Genomic DNA, 15,000 nt, shown 5'->3' with positions numbered 1-15,000 from the left:
AAGGAATTGTTTACAGTATTTCCTCTAATATTCTTTCTTCTGGAGAAAGTCTTATTTGTTTTATTTCGGCTAGAATAAAAGCAGTTTTTATTGTTCTTTGAAGTGAAGTTTCCCAAACTAATTTCGAGAGGAGCACGTGATAGAATTGACTACAGCTGATCCGTATCACTAATCACTAACTAGCCAATCGGATCACTCTAAATTTAATATAAATATCCAGCCTAAACTCCATTCCTCATCTTCGTTTTTGGAAAACCCCCCCATCCTTCCCTTCTCCCTCCTCCTCAGTTCGGGCGTCACGGCGGCTCAGTGGCTAGCACTGTTGCCTCACAGCAAGGAGGTCATTGGTTCAACACTAGCTGAGCCAACCGATACTCTCTGTGCGGAGTTTGCATGTTTTCCCCGTGTTCGCGTGGGTTTTCTCCGGGTACTCCGGTTTCCTCCCACACCCAAAAAACCATGCAAAGTTAAAGTCACAAGCACATACTACAAATTAGCGCCAATAGTGATTTATTTTGGGAGCTATCGAGAACTACCTGATCTCATATCCCTCCTAATGCTTATTGACCAGGCGGGAGCCTTGGGCTCATCTATCACCGAGCTCAGGGTTCTCTCCCGGGACAGCATGCCAAACTAGCTTAAATAGTCAAGCACTATCTAAGTGTGAACTCTTGAAAACCATTTTAAGTTCATAACGAACATTGTTTCATTTGCAAAATAGAAAATATTCTGGAAGAAAATGTCATTGTTGTTTACAACTCTTCATTGAAAAAAAAATAGTGAAATATTATTTTATAAGCTCGTTTTAGACTATTTGTGATTATACAGTTGAAGTCAGAATTATAACCCCTACCCCCCCCCCCCCCTGTTTATTTTTCCCCAATTTCTGTTTAACGGAGAGCATATTTTTTTCCAACATATTTCTAAATATAATAGCTTTAATAACTCATCTCTAATAACTGATTTATTTTATCTTTTTCTTGATAACAGTAAATAATATTTGACTAGATATTTTTTCAAGACACTTCTATACAGCTTAAAGTGACATTTAAAGGCTTAACTAGGTTAACTAGGTATAGGCAGGTTAGGGTAATTAGGCAAGTTATTGTATAACGATGGTTTGTTCTGTAGACTATTGAAAAAAATAGCTTAAAGGGGCTAATAATTTTGCCAATTTAAAAAGAAAACATTTTAAGGTCAATATTATTAGCCTCCTTAAGCTATATTTTTTTGATTGGCTACAGAACAAACCACTGTTATACAATGACTTGCCTAATTACACTAACTTTAACCTAAATGTCACTTAAAGCTGAATAGTAGTGTCTTGAAAAATATCTAGAAAGATTTTAGCCTCTTTCACACATATAAACCTTTCCGTAAAATTACCGGCAATTTTCCGGAAAGTTCTGTATTCACACATAGGCCCTTTTTGAAAATACCGATAATTCCGTTCCGGCTATTTTCCGGAAAGAGAAGTTGTAACATTACCGGTAATTTGCTGGAATACTGCACTGTGTGAACGCAGAAGGAAGATTGCCGGAAAGAGCGCGTGCACGTCTAGAACGTGCTGATGTGAGACGTCTGCAATCAGAACAGTCAGACGCGTTCACGTCCGCGCGGTTTATGAAAATAAAAGCCTTTAAATATTTTTCCAGACACATTTAACTGCTAGACGTTAGTCAGATAACGTGTTGCACATTGAAGACCGGACTTTGAGTTCTTTAACGACGCTGTCTGGGTCACACAACCGAAGCTACGAAGGAAACGCAGCTGGAAAAGAGGAAAGAGAGCCGGCGTCCTCGTTAGACTGAGACTATTTCGACCTCCGCTTCCCACCATTCTGCTGGATAACGTTCAGTCACTGGACAACAAACTTTGCAAGCTACGGGCGCGCATTTCCTTCCAACCGGAAACAATAAACTTTTTTGGAGCCGGCACCTAAGCTTTTCACTCATCATAGCACACGTGCTGCTGCTGATGTGACAATAAAAGTGATTTTATTTGATTTGTTCATCTTAATGCCAACTATGTAAATAATTATCGATAAGATGCTTATGATAAGCCGTTGTTTGTTTACCTTCAAGCTCTGCTTCCTTCAGTTGCTTGACGCATCGCATGCGCCCGTGAAGCAGCCCATGAGCGCCAGCACACACACATATCATGTACATCTCGACATGCGAAAGTGTTCGTCTATAATTACATCGAAGTTGTTCCCAATACTGATCCATCAACTGAGTTTGTAACGTAGTCAAATGTTTACAAATACAAAGCCTGCCATTTAGAGGTCATTTCTGGTTAATGATGTCAGAATTTACTGGTATATTGGAGTGGATTTTCCAGATGTTTACCGGTATCACTGTGTGAAAGGGGCTGTTATGTAGTGTCATGATGGCAAAGAGAAAATAAATCAGTTTTTAGAGTTATTAAAACTATTATGTTTAGAAATGTGTTGGAAAAATTCAGAAGTTGGGGAACAAAGTGTACAGGAGGGCTAATAATTCTGAAGATAATTCATTGAAGATTCAAATCAGCATCTTTATTGCATGTGTATTTGCTGCTTAATATCCGCTCTGTGATAAGTTTGCTTACAGATCAAGATCCATAAAGAGGCCTGTTCTGCAGAGATGAACTTAATGCTCATTGACGTGCAGTACTCGTGCCCTAATAGTCCGGACCGGCCTCTCCTGTCCCCCGCGGCCTAAAGTAATTGATCCTGCTATGGTTAGCTCCATGCTAATCCATCACTGAACAACTCATTTACAGTAGAGCTGCTGCATTCATCTCTCCCCGTCTTTAACAGATTCACTCTTAAGCCTTTGTTATGGGGAAGATTAAAAAATGGAGGTTTCCCTCAGTGTCGCATTTGGCCACCATGCGGAGGACGTCTCAGTCCCGGCGGAAGAGCGTGGAGGGTCTTTGCGCTAGCACTCTTTTAGGGGTTTTGCACACTAGGACGTGGTTACTAGACGCTCAGTTGGTGTATCTGCTGGAACGCACTCAAGCGGGTCCCGTTCCTCCTCCTCGAACTCAGTCGCTCTGCTCTTTCTCTCGCTCTTCCTCTGCAGATGGTGGAAATGAGGATGGCGGAGACCTGCAGAGCGCCGCTTTGGATCCCTTTCACAGCTACACTGGACCAGGTAAACTTTCATTGCAATGGTGTAATGTTGATATGTAAGGGTTTTGATGCATCTCTAAAGTGCCACGTGCTATTTTAAAGGAACTCTTCACATTTGTTTGGAAAATAGGCTCATTTTAAAGTCAAGTCAAGTCAAGTTGTGGTCATTCCACTACATGTGTGGACATCAGGCTTGGGTGGTTTCCAAAATTTGATACCATCAACCTTTCTCACTGTTTTACCTTGGTATATTGTATTACCAAGCATGCTTAAAAAATATGATGTAAGGCTCAAAAAGCGTCACCAAACTGTTGGCTTGCGCCCAATCCATTCAGAAACTGAATACAGTATATGCAACCTCAGGCTATCTTATCATATCTTGTTGCGTCTGTTGCAACGTAATTTCGTTCTGCATTACAATTTTATTGTGATATTTTGAATGACAAAAAGAAAAGGAAACTGAAACTGAAACTGAAGTTGGTGAATTTGACATGCCTGTTCTCGATCTGTGTCTCCTCCAATCCTGCAGGGGGCAGTGTAGACAGTGACTGTGTCTTTGAAGGGGGTTATTCTGTGGCTCCTCTGTCTGCGACGGAGGGTTTTCAGCACATGCGTGCGATGGAGGGAGTTTCTCGATCTCTACCTTCATCACCTTTACTCACACACCAGATTTCCAGCTCGCACCTGCCGTCTGCTAGGAAGATCTTCAGTACGGCTACAGGTACTGAACTCTCTCAGTGACGCAAAATCAAAATACCTGTGGAAGAGTCACACCTGAGCTGACCTGGGGGGTTAATTACTGTAGTCTTGGTGATGGAGGTTGTTTATGTTGATGCTGAGACGGAATGTATTTTGGCTTTTTTTGATCAATTTTAAATTCAGATACTTTTACTCTGTTTTATTTTATTCACTTTATTTCATTTATAATTTTTTATAAATGGACTTTTTTGCATTTCCAGATTTTATTTATTTCATTTTATTCATGTACAAATACAATAATATTTTATTTTAGTTTAATTGACCCTTTTTACATTTCCTAATTTACAGAAGTGCTAATATTCATTTATTGTTAAGCTATAATTTATTTATTTATTTAAACACACTCAAAGCATTATTAATTTATTTTATTTTATTTTATTTTATTTCATTTTACACTCATATATATAGGTTCCCACTTAAAAATCCCTAGTTATCATGACTACAATTTTATTCAAAATTATTTTAATAAAAATTAAAGACATTTATTTAATGAACAATTGCAATAATATTTTATTTTAATTCATTTATCTTAAATTTTCCACATTTTCCATTTCCACTACTTTATTTAGACAAACTCAGGGCTTATTTAATTTAATTTAATTTAATTTAATTTAATTTAATTTAATTTAATTTAATTTAATTTAATTTAATTTAATTTAATTTAATTTAATTTAATTTAATTTAATTTTTAATTTAATTTAAATTCCCAATTTGCAGACGTGCTACTTGCATACCTTTTATTTATTTATTTATTACAGACTCAATGCATCATAGTTTTGTTTTATTTTAAGCCTTTAAAAGAGAAAATAAGTAATAAATATTATGATAGTTGTTATTAATTTGCTTCAAGATTTACCATCACTTTATAAGCTGTTGTATTTTAATCACTTGACTAAATTTCTGTTTAATTAAATGGCAAAATAATACAACTCTATAATATGCAACTATAATATAATGTTATTAAGGTATAACAATATTGCATAACAAAAATTAACTTTTCTACATTTACTTTATTTCCAGTAGTAAAAATGCATTATTACATTTTATGGAAAGACTCCATACATTTTATAATATGTCCAGAAAGTGTCCAATGACGCTTTCTATGTGTCCACTAGGGTGAGCCAGTCTCATATCACTGCAGAAGCTTGACCAGATACATGTACATGTTACAGCAGCACCACACTGACATTTTAATAACTGCCTCTGTGCTGTGTCAGAAATTGTTGGTTTATAAAAGCAGTGACTCTTACATTCCTTTAAGAAGTAGAGACCATCCATGAACATTCATCTGTTGTGAAATCAAGAGCATTGTGGGAGTTTGTCTGAAAAGGACAGCGGTGTTGTTGATGTGAGTCACTCAGCTGTTCTGATGCTGCTCTTTGTGATGTTAATGACTCTCACAGCTCTGATTTAGGGCTCACTTTCATACCGATTGCGTGCTTGCTTTCAGAGTTTGGTCTTAGTATCATTTATGGAAAACAAAATGGCAGCATCATTTGTGTAAAACAAGAGTTATGTCCCAAATTACCCACTATTCACTATGAACTATAGCAGGGGTGCCAAAACTTTTTTCTTATGATGGATGAAGGGCTGTGGGCTGCAGTAATTGTGTGAGTAATGAAGTATTAAGCGTTTCTCTCAAAGAAAAGCCTGTCTAAGCAAAATGCTAGCAGGCGTTTGTAGCTCCATTGATGCTCTGCCTCTTTGCCCTTATTTGGTAACCCCTGGTGGGTGCAATGATGAAGGGCCAGGGCCGGCGCGTCCATAGAGAGGGTGGCGTCCCTTACATGACCCTCACCTCTTGTGCCCTCAGTTATATCCACTTCTAGGGCGGCGTCCGCGACACTACCCTCACCACCCGCGCCCTCAGTTATATCCGCGTCTAGGGCGGCAGAATAGAGAAGGCGGCATCCGCGGCACTACACCACCCACACCCTCAGTTATATCCGCATCTAGGATGGCAGAATAGAGAGGGCGGCGTCTGCTGCACTACACCACACGCACCCTCAGTTATATCCGCGTCTAGGATGGCAGAATAGAGAGGGCGGCGTCTGCGGCACTACACCACCCGCACCCTCAGTTATATCCGCATCTAGGATGGCAGAATAGAGAGGGCGGCGTCTGTGGCACTACCCTCACCACCTGCACCCTCAGTTATATCCGCATCTAGGATGGCAGAATAGAGAGGGCGGCGTCTGTGGCACTACCCTCACCACCCGCACCCTCAGTTATATCCGCATCTAGGATGGCAGAATAGAGAGGGCGGCGTCTGTGGCACTACCCTCACCACCCGGGCCCTCAGTTATATCCGCATCTAGGATGGCAGAATAGAGAGGGCGGCGTCTGCGGCACTACACCACCCGCACCCTCAGTTATATCCGCATCTAGGATGGCAGAATAGAGAGGGCGGCGTCTGCGGCACTACACCACCCGCACCCTCAGTTATATCCGCGTCTAGGATGGCAGAATAGAGAGGGCGGCGTCTGCGGCACTACCCTCACCACCCGGGCCCTCAGTTATATCCGTGTCTAGGGCGGCAGAATAGAGAGGGCGGCATCCGCGGCACTTCACCACCCGCACCCTCAGTTATATCCGCGTCTAGGGCGGTAGAATAGAGAGGGCGGCGTCTGCGGCACTACCCTCACCACCCGGGCCCTCAGTTATATCCGCGTCTAGGGCGGCAGAATAGAGAGGGCAGCATCCGCGGCACTACACCACCCGGGCCCTCAGTTATATCCGCATCTAGGACGGCAGAAAAGATAGCATGAGGGCGGCAAATGTCCTTTGCCTAGAGCGGCAGTTCAGTTGCGCCGCTGGCCGTCACTGGCCCTCTGACAAGCTAAAAGTGGGGGAAAGGGGAGTGGTTGTGGGTATAGATCGCAGATGAAAATGCGGGGGCGGCGGTGGGTGTGTTACATCGCGGATAAAAATGCAGGGGGTGGGGAGGGGGGAAATCGCTGATGAAAGTGAAGAACGAAGGGGGGGTGATAGGGGTGTTGGGAGATCGCGGATGAAAGTGAAGAGCGGGGGGGTGGATTGGCGCGGGCCCTTGATAATGTTTCTGGGGCCCCCCTAATTGGATGGGCCCTTAGAATCATCCCACTCCCCCTCTCCCCCCTAGCGGCGGCCATGGGCAATGCCTACTTGTAGCCTCATTTGCGCTGTTCAGAAATCTATGGGTGTCGTCACGGATACTACATCCATATATTTTACAGTCTATGGTTTAAGTGAAGTTTATTTATAAACTAATCTCGATAGGATCACATGCTTATGATTTATCACGGCCAATCTCGTATTAGCTAATCACTATCTTCCAATAATACGAGCCTCAAGCTACTAAAACCACAGTTTTCAGTCCATTTTATTTTGGTTTGGAAAAAAAAACCTTCCTCCCCTATTCCTTCCTTTACCTCTGATTGGGCGGCACGGCGGCCCAGTGGTTAGCACTGTGAGCCCCACAGCAACAACACTGCTGCCCCTGGTCCCGCCGTGCCGGTGGGCGTTTCTGTGAGGAGTTTGTATGTTCTCCGCGTGTCCGCGTGATTTTTCACCGGGTTCTCCGGTTTCCTCCCACCATCAAAAGACATACAACATGCATAACAATAGCTTTGTCTAATCCCTTTTCCCATGTTCCCTTAGCTACCGCAGCCGGGGAGATCTGAGATCCACCGAGCTCAGGCTCCCCTCTCGCTCTGCCAACGGGAGGAAGCCCCGGGCTCGAGCATCCCTTGAGCTAGGGGCTCTCTCCTGGGACAGCACGCCAAACAAGCTTTTGATAGATCATCAGCTAAGTGTGAACTCTTGAAACCCCTTATAAAAGTGATTTTTTTCACAATAGGACCCCTTTAGGACTTTGGGAACCCCTAAAAGAATTAAAATGCTCTCACCCCAAGCTGCAACATATATATAATCCTTACAGTCTACAAGATGAATGGTTGGAGACTCATCTAAACCTTGTTTAGGAGCAGAAGAAAAGTGTTTTTCCAATTTGGAGGTCTCCTATATTTGCTCCCAGCATTAATTGCAGTGTGTTTTCCAGCGGCTGAATTGTAATTCTCCAGCGTAAGCAGCGTGCAGAGCTTCTCATCTCCGCTAATGAAAGTCAGGCCTCTTTATGAGCGCCGTTTTATCCCGTTTTTCATGTTTTTACTGCATATTCATGAGAACCTAATCAGGTGTTGCTTTTGCATTTAAGAAATGTCCTTTTATTATGGAGGCAAACAAACCGTGGACTGAGAGTTAAACAGTTGGCTGCGGTTATATGTTCAAGGATCAGTGAAAGAGAACCACGTCCTTTGTGATGTGAAATTATACAGTGAAAGATCTCGGATTATAAAGGATGGATCTGAATGTGTTCCACTTAGTTTGGTTTAGAAGTCATTTAAAGCAGTGTTTCTCAACATTTTCAGCGGGTTGCGGAGTGTGTGGTCAAAAAAAACAACAAAAGTTTAATTTTTAACTTATTTTGACTTTTATTTTGAAATGCGTGCACAATAACCCGACCATTTGACATGTGAAATTTCATTTAATTATAGCAACAAATATGTCAAAGCGCAAGTACTGTACGACCCTGAATATGTAAAGTATGGATTTACATATATTGACGACAAAAAAAGACTTTAAGAGCACCTATGGTGAAAAATCTACTTTTCAAGCTGTTTGGACAGACGTGTGTAAGTATAGTGTATAGACCGTCATATTGGGGTAAAATAAACACACACAGTCCTTTTTTTTTTTTTTCAAATTTAACAACGTAAAAATGGTGGACTAATTTAAGCGGTTTTCAGATCGACCGCAACTTTACCTAGAAGTGCGGCCCCCCCCGCCCACCAATATTGATTGACAGCTGCGCGCATTAACATGTCTCCGTAGTAATGCATATACTCATATCGACAAGACAGGACGAGCGCAAAGCAACCGGGAATAAAAGGTCTGTACAGTTTGCTATAGGATCATCAATCATTATCAAACGTGATCAAGAGTGAGTTTTACATGTTTAACATGCAACATATGCAAAATGCGCATAAAAATAGGTGGATGAAAGCATAGCTATAGTCTAATAGTTTTCAGTACTCAAACCATATTGTTTCAAAACATAAATGGTTTAAATGGCAATCGGTTTCCTTAAACAGTTTGAGTTAATTGTACTTATCTGGGTTTACAGTCTACTTTTATAAGTAAGACGCCTCTTTTTATTTGACTTTATTCCTAAACAAGGGCTACACGGTAGCTCAGTGGTTACCTCACAGCAAGAAGGTCGCTGGTTTGAATCTTGGATAGGCCTGCTGGCATTTCTGTGTGGAGTTTGCATGTTCTTCACGGGGTTGGCGTGGGTGTGAGTGTGTATGGGTGTTTCCTAGTGAAGGGTTGCAGCTGAAAGCGAACCCGCTGTGTAAAACATGGGCTGGATAAGTTGGTGGTTCATTCCGCTGTGGCGACCCCTGATATATAGGTACTAAGCCGAAGGAAAATGAATGAATGAATATTCCTAAACAAAAGCTTTTCCTATGTTAAACAGATAGTAGTGTTGGTCGTAATTAGTTACACAATAACTAAACGACAGGAGAGGGCAAATTCTTCAGCAGGATAGCGCTCCTCATACTTCAGCCTCCATATCAAAGTTCCTGAAAGCAAAGAAGGTCAAGCTGCTCCAGGATTGGCCAGCCCAGTCACCAGACATGAACATTATTGAGCACTTCTGGGGTAAGGTAAAGGAGGAGGCATTGAAGATGAACCCAAAAAAATCTTGATGAGCTCTGGGAGTCCTGCAAGAACGCTTTCTTTGCCTTATTATCTTTGCTAATAATTCAGGGAATGCTACTATTTCTGACTTCAACTCTATGTATTAAATATAGTGTGTTTTAATACGGTATATTAATTAAATCGACAAAGCAAAATGGTACAAATGTAAAGAATTAAGAGTTTCATTTCTGTTGTCCGTGTGTTTAAATATATGTGGGTTTGTAGTATTGAGTACAGAAATTAGATTACTTATTGAGTAACTTAGTTACTTGTCAGACTGAATTAATTATAAAAGCAATTTAAATGCATTTTTAATAATGTAACGAACAATTAGCTGCTGTCTTAAAACAGAAACTCACCCAACAATGGTGTAAAGTAACCTCTACCCATTGATCTCATTTCCCCCCATTCTCCTCCTTTATCTCCATTATTACAGTTGTCTGTGATTGTCTAGTGCTGTAGAGATGGAGAGAATGGCAGATTGTATCCATCTCTTCACCTTCAGATTTGAACAAAAGCCCAGCGAGAGAGCAGTGACCTTTTTAACAGATCAATCGCATCCTGATTTAAGCGTCCCGGGGCGAGGCGGGGGGTCCAGCGCTCCCCTCCTCCATCCGTTCAGACGCCTCCCCTGGACAACCACTGCTACTTGATTGAAAATGCCACAAGGCTTTTGTTTTTGCCGATTGAATTCGGTTTTCTGGCAAGTGCACTTCTGCAACATCAATTAACTTCTGCCGACACTTGCAGGGAGGCACTTAAATCAGCTCTGCGTCTGATACACAGCGCACACCCGATGTGGATTTATTGAGAGTTTATAAAGCTCTATCTGCCGTCTATTGAGAGCTTTTTGTCATTGCTTTTACTGCGGTAAAGATGATGTTCAGTGTGTGTTTGAGAGTCAACTTGTTGATCCTTCGTAGTGCACTTACACTATTGTATTACAGTTGTGCTAACATAAGGAATGGGCTGTGATGTTATACTCTGATTCTGTTTTAACTCTCCTGTTAATTGATGGGTCAAAAATGAGCTGGGCAACGACTTTACTGCAGGATTTTACTGCGACACAGTGGCGCAGTAGGTAGTGCTGTCGCCTCACAGCAAGAAGGTCGCTGGTACAAGCCTCAGCTGGCTCAGTTAGCATTTCTGTGTGGAGTTTGCATGTTCTCCCTGCATTCATGTGGGTTTCCTCCGGGTGCTCCGGTTTCCCCCACAGTCCCAACACATGTGGTCAGGTGTATTGGGTAGGCTAAATTGTCCGTAGTGTACGTGTGTGAATAAGTGTGTATGGATGTTTCCCAGAGATGGGTTGCAGCTGGAAGGGTATCCACTGTGTAAAAACACATGCTGGATAAGTTGGCAGTTCATTCCGCTGTGGCGACCCCTCATTAGCAATGGGACTAAAGCCTAGTTCACACTACAGGATTTTAAACATCAGCAGATCGCTGTGCCGTTCACACTACATGACTTGACTTTGTGTCTTTTGATCTCTGTGGTGTTCACACTACGCAACACTCCGTGAACGATCCACAAGAGGGGGGTCACACACTACATGATCTGACAACATCTCATTCCCCATCAGCTCATTCAAGCTACCAAACCACAGCCAATGAAAATTTGAGGGAGGAGTCGTCAGAAAAAGCTGAACACTATTGGCTGCTTGTGTGCTGATTACATCACTGACAGCTTTTCAAGCTTTGGAGAAAGCATTTAAAAACATTGTCAAATCAGCTGATGTATCAGCGGATTAATCACTCATCTGCAGGTTCCAGTGGATAGATACACAGAGAGTTTTTAATTTTTGTAATTTTATAACTCTTTGAAATAAAACTAACATATTTATAACACCCTGCCGTTTTCTAACTATCAGTGTATTTCTTTCTGACATTGTTATTTTCTATTACAAAACAGTAAAGAACTGAGCATTTCTGCCTTAAATTACCATATTGGTCAAAATGACTGCATGCATGTCTGATACTTTTCACTGTGACTTTAAATATGTGTGTATTTTCTTGCCTGGCAACTTCCTGCTAACCTAAACAAAACTTTCTGATGGCAAAAACATCAATTTACTTCAGATATCTTTCAAAACAGCATATTCTGTGCTGTGAAAAAGCTCCTGTTTGAAAGTGAAAATGAAAGCCAAGCCTTTAAGTGTTTTAGTATCTTAACTACATATTTATAGGCTGTATTACCAAAACAATATTACATTTTTAGGGTAATGGTGTCATTAAATATGATGCCAGACATTCAAAGCTTAATTTTAATATCTCAATAATAGCTTTGAATGTAAATATGATGTGACAGTATGGCGCTTTATATGAGAACGGTCAGAATGAGCAGTATGGTAATTCTAATAGTTACAGAGTTCTAGCTCCACTGTTAATATATCCTCCTCTCATGTCTGTGCTAACGCAGAATGAAGCGAGTGCACCGATGCCCATTCTGACCAATCACAGATGTTTCTGCTGAGCTCCTGAACACACAGCCATTCAGCTCATGCTGATATGCTCTCTCATTGGCTGTAGATCGTCACTACATCTGACCACACGTGGGGTTGAGTCGGCCGACTGCTCTGGAATATTTAGCATGCTGAATGTTGGATTTCCGTCTGCGAGGTGTCGGCGACGCGTCAGCGAGCCTCGTTGATGCGTTTCTCAGTAGTTCACACATAAAGAGCGGCGAGCGCCGTGCACCCGCAGATTTCTTCCCGATCACAGCCCGATCTGTCGGCGAGCTCGTTAACTTCCAAATCTGGCTCAAATCAGGCTTAAAATCCTCTAGTGTGAACTAGGCATAAGCCGAAAAGAAAATGAATGAGTGAATGAATGATGTTTTCTAAAATGACCCCAACATTATAATACACACGCACACTGTCATGATCACCAGCAACCTAGGCCTTGCAGATCACTAAATTTTGCCACTGAAATAAACCACAAATCCCATCATTCCCTGCACTCACACATCTGTCCCCTTGATTGCAAACACACTTTAAAACACCAGTACTTTAAATACACTTCACTCACACACACATTGCTGAGTCTTGTTTTCCCTTTGAAGTATTACAAAGCATTTTCCTGCCGTGTTTTTGATCCTTGTCCTGTTTACCGTTAATGTTGTTGTGCCACCTGTCCTGACTATTCACCTGTTTTTGATTAAGCTCTTTCGGATTATCCTTATGCTCCTGTTTGCAACTGTTTGTCCATTGCCTGCCTGACTATTCTTTATTAATTAACTGCACGTGCAAAATAGATTTGAGGATTGAAATTAAATTGAGCTGCTCTGTATGAGAGCAGTGGTTCCCATAGGCACACCAACCATACATATTTTGATTGTCTCCTCTATCTGACCCATTAACTTCAGGTTTTGGAGTACACCCAAAAGACGGTGCTCATAAAGCAGTATAGAGTCCCCTTTACTACACTGGGGCATTAGGACCCACTAACACCACTTCCGGCAGCAACCCAGCTTTCCCATGTGGTCTCCCATCCAGGTACTGACCGGGGGCAGCTCTGCTTAGCTTTAGTAGTATAACCATATGTACCCAAAAGCAAATATTTCTTAGTTCACAAAAATATACACCAGGGCACGTTTTCCAAATGAGCCTACGTTATTTATATATCCCTCATTAAGGCAAGTCTCAGCTTCTGTAGCGTGACCACCGGTGTTGTTGATTTCCCTGATTGAATCATGGGTATCACTCCTCTGAACTCAAACCCTCGAATAACCCTCCTGATCTAACCCAGATTAACTACCAAAATCAATACTGTTACTTCTATCCCTATAGATCTGTATGGAAAGAGGCGAAATTACACTTTCCCCCAATGCCCATTAATTGTCTTGATGACATTATACTGTCGATCTGCTTCCACTTTTCCTCCTCAATCCATACCGTAATTACAATAACATGATTAGCCCTTTTCTTGAGAACAACCAGCGCCTCTTTACATCCATAAGAAGCACTTTACCAAAAAAAAAAAGAGCGCAGACCTGCCACTGAGAGTCATCACAGGTGGTTTGATCACAAGTGCTCGAGTGAGACACTTTGCAGTTTACACCTAGAGCAAACATGACCTACTACAGGAAAGGGTGTGATGTTTCTATTATAGCTCTCTGCTATTTTAGTGCGATATCTGGACTACAGACGTGCTTTCAGGAGTCATATTTAAAAACAGTGGCGCAGGCTTTACTAAAGGGACTATTCGCCCAAAAATCAGTCATCATTTATGTATTCATCCTCCCTAGCAGGCACAGGGCATCAACATGACATCAGACTGAAGTTATACCCCAACGTCAAGGGACGTTGCATTTTGTTTGGAAATGAAAATCAGGTTTACGTCAGAACCTGATGTCAATGTCCAAAGTCAGACAGACATTGCATTTTGGTTACTTTAAAACGCAACCTAAAAACAACTAAATATCAACGTCTAATAATGTTACAGCTTGACATTGTGTATACGTTAGCACTACGACAATAGCCCCTTTCACACAGTGATACCGGTAAATATCTGGAAATTTTCCGGAACGACTTTACCGGTTAGGGTTAGGTGTTCACACAGGCGAGGACGTTACGGAAATTATTTACACAGTTGACATTAAGAAGAACATATAAACGTGATCTGACTAACTTCTAGCAGCTAAATGCGTCTGGAAAAATATTCAAAGGCTTTTATTCTCACAAACCGCGCGGACGTAAATGCGTCTGACTGTTGTGATTGGCTAAAGCAGACGTTTCACGTCAGCACGTTCTAGACGTGCACGCGCTTATTACGGCAATCTTCCTTCTGCATTCACACAGCGCAGCATTCCAGCAAATTGCCGGTAATGTTACAACTTCTCTTTCCGGAAAATAGCCAGAACGAATTTACCGGTATTTTCAAAAAGGACCTGTTCACACATACAACCTTTCCGGAAATTTGCCATCAATTTTCAGGAAAGGTCTGTATGTGTGAAAGGGGCTATTATCTAATAGAAGTTGAATTTTGATTGCCATACCTGGCGAATAAACATCAGTATCTGACATCAATATGATGTTGGTTTAAGACACGTGTCAATTACAAGGCCCGCGGGCCAAATGCGGCCCAGTCAAAACATTTAATCAGACCCGACAACAAGTTTTGGTAATGAAGTTCAAGTAGCCCGCGCTCGCTTTAAATATAAGGTCTGTGACCAATTACAATAACGAGACACAGGGGGTGCTGTCGCGCTTCACCCCACTCTTTAACTCTGCATGCGTCATGTCCATAGAGCACATACTCATGCGAACAAATGTTCTCTATAATGAAGCTGACCAAAACATCCCACAGATCCCGCCTCACTGACCACCATGTTATGTCTGTAATGAAAGTAGCCATGGCAAGGGACATTACACCTAGAATAGATAA

General features: G+C 41.8%; 1 protein-coding gene across 7 annotated transcripts in view; it reads left to right on the top strand.

The window, feature by feature from the left end:
* tanc2b (tetratricopeptide repeat, ankyrin repeat and coiled-coil containing 2b) overlaps window positions 1–15,000 on the top strand; it is a 258,482-nt gene that overhangs the window by 115,897 nt on the left and 127,585 nt on the right. For all 7 annotated transcript variants that reach the window (XM_073918053.1, XM_073918051.1, XM_073918050.1 and 4 more), the window contains exons 3-4: window positions 3,066–3,137; window positions 3,645–3,836. In XM_073918053.1, coding sequence (XP_073774154.1) covers window positions 3,066–3,137; window positions 3,645–3,836 — 264 coding nt within the window. The remainder of the gene's footprint in view (window positions 1–3,065; window positions 3,138–3,644; window positions 3,837–15,000) is intronic.

This window comes from Danio rerio, chromosome 12 (genome assembly GCF_049306965.1).
Source record: "Danio rerio strain Tuebingen ecotype United States chromosome 12, GRCz12tu, whole genome shotgun sequence".
Taxonomy (NCBI): domain Eukaryota; kingdom Metazoa; phylum Chordata; class Actinopteri; order Cypriniformes; family Danionidae; genus Danio; species Danio rerio.
Note: the sequence above shows the minus strand (reverse complement) of the source record. Positions and strands in the feature narration are given on the sequence as shown.